This window comes from Lipotes vexillifer, unplaced genomic scaffold (assembly GCF_000442215.2).
Source record: "Lipotes vexillifer unplaced genomic scaffold, Lipotes_vexillifer_v1.1 scaffold1798, whole genome shotgun sequence".
Classification (NCBI taxonomy): domain Eukaryota; kingdom Metazoa; phylum Chordata; class Mammalia; order Artiodactyla; family Lipotidae; genus Lipotes; species Lipotes vexillifer.
Window position 1 is genome coordinate 1520681 of NW_006789032.1, and position 5482 is coordinate 1526162.

Sequence of the window (5482 nt, forward strand, 5' to 3'; positions counted from 1 at the left end):
GAAGGCTCTCTGCACACAGCCTGCGACCCCCAGAGCGGGCAGTGCAGCTGCCGACCCCGAGTGACGGGGCTGCGCTGTGACATGTGTGTGCCCGGTGCCTACAACTTCCCCTATTGTGAAGGTGAGGCTGGCGCCGTGTGTGTGTGTGTGTGTGTGTGTGTGTGTGTGTGTGTGTGTGGTGGGGTGGTGTGCTGCATGTTCCCATGACCGTCCCTGTGCTCTGTGTGCTCTCGCGTGTGTTCATATGGTTCACGTGCTGCGTTCACATGAGTGTCCGTGTGTTGTGCATGTGCGTTCACATGCTGTGAACGTCCATGCATATCTCCACATGGTTCTCGGACGTGCTTGTTTACTTACATGTGGTCATGTGCTGTGTGTCTGTTCATGCTTGTTCACGTGCTTTGTGCATGTGTGCTCACATGACCGCTCACACGTGTTTGCCTGTTGTGTGTGCTCATTGCGTGTTCATAATCACGTGCTGTGTGGTGGGGGAGGGCACATGCCCTCACGGCTACGGGGACCAGGGCATGTAGGCACACGTGGTTTCTTGCCTGTTCACATGTGTGGGAGGCGTGTGTGTTGGCTCCCATGGAGCCTCGGGTCCTGGCCAGGCCTGGGGAAGCCCTTGGCCGTCGGGGTCAGTGACTGAGTAATGACGGTGGCCTGGGCATCTCTCCACAGCTGGCTCCTGCCACCCTGCTGGCCTGGCCCCAGCCGATCATGATCTTCCTGAGGTGAGCCCAGGTCAGCCCTCTGGGGCCCAGGCCATCACTTCCAGAGGGACCATCACTTCCTCAGCTGCTCGGTTGCCGTGGCAACCTCAGAGCCCATTTGTTCGCCTGGCCGCTCCTCTGTCCTCACTGCAGGGTCATGCCAGAGATGGGACAGGGCTCCAGGGCTGAGGGTTTGTGGGTAGGAGGGCAGGGGCCCACTCTGACCCTCAGTCTCATCCTCTCCCAGGTACACATCCCCTGTAGATGCCGGGCTCACGTGGAGGGGCCGAGCTGCGATCGCTGTAAACCCGGGTTCTGGGGGCTGAGTCCTAGCAACCCTGAGGGCTGTACCCGTGAGTCTGCCCGGAGTGGGTGTCGGGGTGCTGGGGGAGACCCCTGGGGAGGGGGAGGGCTGGCTCCACAGAGCTGGGGCGGGGATGGAGTCCAGGGCCTCCTGCCCCCTGCTCTGCTCTCAGGCCCACTCTGCCCCTCCCCCAGGCTGCAGCTGTGACCCCAGGGGCACACTGGGTGGAGCTGCTGAGTGCCAGCCGGTGAGTCTGAGGGCCCAGCTATCGGGGGCCGTGGGAGCCGTGCGTAGGAACCCTCCCCTGCCTGGTCCCACCTTCTCCCTCGGCCCCCAGGGCAGCGGCCAGTGCTTCTGCAAGCCTCATGTGTGCGGCCACACCTGCGCGGCCTGCGAGGACGGCTTCTTCGGGCTGGACCAGGCCAACTACTTTGGCTGCCGTGGTAAGCGGCTGCTTACGCGGCCCTCAGACCACATCCTGGGGAATGCTGAGGCCCAGAGAGGGACAGAGTGGGCAGGGACCCAGCCAGGGCCTGGGCACGGCACTTGCCAAGCTGCTTCTAGATGTCCGGCCAGACCCGTGCTGGGCGTGGGAGAGAGGAGGCAGGTTTCACCCCTCGGTGCTCCCCGCTCCATCCCTTTCCCCTGGCGGCAGGCGTCACTGACCGATCCCAGGGCCCTTGCCCCTGGACTCAGAGCCTCCGTTGTCCAGGGACCCAGGCAGCCCCTGGGGGAGGTGAGGCGGTCTCTCAGCCTTGGCGGAGGGTGGGTGGAGCGCGGAGGGTGGGCGGGGCCGGGCCACATTGACTTGCTCCCTCCCGCCGCAGGCTGCCAGTGCGACGTTGGCGGAGCTCTGGGACAGGGCTGTGAGCCGAGGACAGGCGCCTGCCTGTGCCGCCCCAGCACCCAGGGCCCCACCTGCAGCAAGTGGGTGCCCCCGCCCTGGCTGGGCGGGCGGGCGGGGGGCTGGGGCGGCAGCTTGTACCCCGGGCTTCTCCCTGGGGGCCCTGGTGAGCGGGCAGGGCCAGTGCCCGCCCTGCCCAGACCGGATGCCAGCTGCCCTGACCGGCCCTGCCGTGGCCAGGCCGGCGCAGGACCACTACCTTCCCGACCTGCACCAGCTGCGCCTGGAGCTGGAGGAGGCAGCCACGCCCGAGGGCCACGCCGTGCGCTTTGGCTTCAACCCTCTCGAGTTCGAGAGCTTCAGCTGGAGGGGCTACGCGCAGATGGCACCCATCCAGGTGGGTGCGGTGCTGCCCCATTCTGGGGCCTGGCTGAGTGCCCGCTGTGGCTGGCCGAGTGGGCGGGCAGGCCCCTGAGGTCGCAGGGCCGGGCTGGGAATGGCCAGGGAGGAGCAGCCCCGACGTTCCACGCCCACCCCTCCCCACCGCAGCCCAGGATCGTGGCAAGGCTGACCGTGGCCTCCCCTGATGTCTTCCGACTGGTCTTCCGCTACGTCAACCGCGGGCCCGCGAGCGTGAGCGGGCGGGTCTCCGTGCACGACCAGGGCAAGTTTGCCACCTGCGCCAACTGTGAGTGCGGGGGGGCGACCCCCTGGGTCCCGCCCCACTCACGCCTCGCCCCGGCCCCCGCCCCCCCCGCCTCGTCCCCTCACGTGGGTGGGAGGCCAGGCCCTTCCCGCTGCCGTGCTGCGCCCAGGAGGCTTGCCGTCCCTGCCCCAGGCGCAGAGCAGAGCCAGCCCGTGACCTTCCCGCCCAGCACGGAGCCTGCCTTCGTCACCGTGCCCCAGAGGGGCTTCGGGGAGCCCTTTGTGCTGAACCCCGGCGCCTGGGCCCTGCTCGTGGAGGCCGAGGGGGTGCTCTTGGTGAGGCGGGGCTGAGCGGGCTGGGGCAGGGCGCGCGGCGGGGGCCACGGCACCTAACCTCCCCCGCCGCCCCATCCCCCAGGACTACGTGGCTCTGCTGCCCAGCGCCTACTATGAGGCGGCCCTCCTGCAGCTGCGGGTGACCGAGCCCTGCACGTTCCAGCCCGACACGCAGCGCTCCGGGGACCAGTGAGGGCCGGCCGGTGGGGGAGGGGGCGGGCCTGACCCGTGCTGTGCTCAGGCCGCCTGCCCCGTGCTCACCGAACTGTGTGCCCCCCCAGCTGCCTCCTCTATACCCACCTGCCCCTGGACAGCTTCCCCTCCGCTGCTGGGCCTGAGGCCCTGTGTCGCCACGGCAACAGCTTACCCCGGCCCTGCCCCACGGAGCAGCTCAGCCCCGCCCACCCGCTGCTGGTCACCTGCCAGGGCGCAGATGTGCGTGTCCCTGGGACCCCACGGGGGTGGGTGGGGTCAAGACTTGGGGAGACGTGCCCATGTCCTGGCCGGGAGGGGGTGTCCACGTTGCAGCGACAGGGCCCAGGCGCAGGGCAAGAGCGATGGCGGGCAGAGCACGGGTGGCGCAGCTGGGGGCCCAAGGCCAGCCCGCCGGCTCTGGGCTGCACCTGCTGCCTCCTGGGGCTCTGACCTTGGGAGTCGGTGCCGCGGGGCCTCATCCGTACACGGGGTACAGATGGCCCAGCCCTCCAGCTTATTGTGAGGAGGTGGCTGGTCGCTGGTTCACTTCAGGCACCGGACACTACAGTGATGAAGCCGGCGGGCCATGGGTGGGCAGGGGGGGCTCGGAGCAAGCGGAGGTTGGGAGCCGAGTGGCCGTGGGAGGGCCCCAGGCAGCAGGGATGGTGGGCACACAGGCCCTGAGATGGGGGACGAGGCTGTGCGGGGAGGGGATGGGAAGGGCCGTGTTCAGGAGTGTCCTGTTCCCTAGGTGGGGGGGCTGGGGCGGGGGCCTCACATTGCCCTGTCCCCCCAGGTGGACGTCCAGCTTCAGGTGGCGGTGACGCAGCCAGGCCCCTATGCCCTGGTGGTGGAGTACACCAATGAGGACGCCCGCCAGGAGGTGGACGTGGCTGTGCACACCCCCCAGCGGGCCCCCCAGCAGGGGGCACTCACCCTCCACCCCTGCCCATACAGGTGTCTAGGGAGTGGGGAGAGGATTCAAGCCCGGGGGCCGGTGGAGGGCTCTGGGCTCCAGGGCTGCCCTACCCACTGACCACCCCTGCCCGTCCCCCAGCACCCTGTGCCGGGGCACCGCCCTGGATGCCCAGCGCCATCTGGCGGTCTTCCACCTGGACACGGAGGCCAGCGTCCGGCTCACGGCCGAGCAGGCACGATTCTTCCTGGTAAGGCCCCGACCCCCTCACCTGCACGGGCCGCAGGACCCCACCGTGGGGTTAGGTCTTTCCGAAGATTTTCAACACACGCAAAAGTAGGAGAACGTGACGAGCCTGGGTGCCCATCAGCAGTGCCACCTTCAGCTCACGTCGGGCGGAGGTTCTCCTAGAATCCTCCTCATGCGGGGTGTTTTCCCTGTGGGTATGAGATGTAAATTGATTGGTAAATAATGCTCATGGTCACATAAGGGGACCGTGATACGCTGGAGTCAGAGTAGGTGGAACACTCTGAATGAAAGGCTGCTTTTTGGTATAATTTACAAAAGCACAGCACCCTGTGGCCCCGAATTAGGAAGGGGTCCACACAGCGTGGGTTCTGAAGCTTGGTATTTGCTATCGTTGTGGTAACTTGCTTTTTTTTTTTTTAATTCATATGTTTATCTATTTTTGGCTGCATTGGGTCTTCGTTGCTGCGCGCGGGCTTTTCTCTAGTCGCGGCGAGCGGGGGCTACTCTTCGTTGTGGTGCACGGGCTTCTCACTGTGGTGGCTTCTCTTGTTGTGGAGCACGGGCTCGAGGCACGCGGGCTTCAGTAGTTGTGGCACGTGGGCTCAGTAGTTGTGGCGCACGGGCTTAGTTGCTTTGCAGCATGCGGGATCTTCCCAGACCAGGGATCAAACCCATGACCCCTGCATTGGCAGGTGGATTCTTAACCACTGCGCCACCAGGGAAGCCCGTAACTTGCTTCTGTGTCAGCTTCACAGAGTTGAAAATTAAATCCCAAGGCTGAACATTCTGGGCAATATTAATCGTTAGTTCAATACCCAGAGCCAAGCATACGCGTTTATTCAGTAAGTGACAAAATGGATGACGTTGCTCTCATCAGAGTATCACCTAGTCTCACTGTTACGTTTCCCTAGGCCTTTAAAAGTTTTATCAGAGCATCACATGCACATATTTTTATGAAAGCGTCAAATATTGAAAACAGTCTTGCAACAGCAAAGCGTAATCGCACGCCCCATCTGCGCACTTCTCATTCTACCTTCCAGAGTCAGTCCGTTTCTTCCACGTTGCTAAGTAACGCATGCTACATTGCTTCCTCCTAGTTTTTCGACGTCGGAACCCCTGCGGTTCTGTCCTCATGCACACACGGCGCTGTAGTCATGGGCTGGGACACTAGACTCTCCATGGAGCTGTACCCACAGCCCAGTACCCAGGCCAGGAAGCAACATGGCCCCACCCCTGACGCCACTCAGCCACCCCCCCCCCCCGCCCACGGAAGCGGCCTC

General features: G+C 64.9%; 1 protein-coding gene across 1 annotated transcript in view; it reads left to right on the forward strand.

Annotated features, from left to right (window-relative positions):
* Positions 1–5482, forward strand: part of LAMA5 (laminin subunit alpha 5) — a 57411-nt gene that overhangs the window by 33017 nt on the left and 18912 nt on the right. Inside the window, exons 16-28 of the mRNA XM_007462282.1 lie at positions 1–121; positions 682–734; positions 961–1066; positions 1212–1264; positions 1355–1460; positions 1845–1944; positions 2102–2258; positions 2411–2549; positions 2700–2842; positions 2925–3031; positions 3124–3277; positions 3834–3994; positions 4095–4203. The exon at positions 1–121 is cut by the window's left edge and continues 17 nt beyond it. Of these exons, the coding sequence (XP_007462344.1) occupies positions 1–121; positions 682–734; positions 961–1066; positions 1212–1264; positions 1355–1460; positions 1845–1944; positions 2102–2258; positions 2411–2549; positions 2700–2842; positions 2925–3031; positions 3124–3277; positions 3834–3994; positions 4095–4203 (1509 nt within the window). The remainder of the gene's footprint in view (positions 122–681; positions 735–960; positions 1067–1211; positions 1265–1354; positions 1461–1844; positions 1945–2101; positions 2259–2410; positions 2550–2699; positions 2843–2924; positions 3032–3123; positions 3278–3833; positions 3995–4094; positions 4204–5482) is intronic.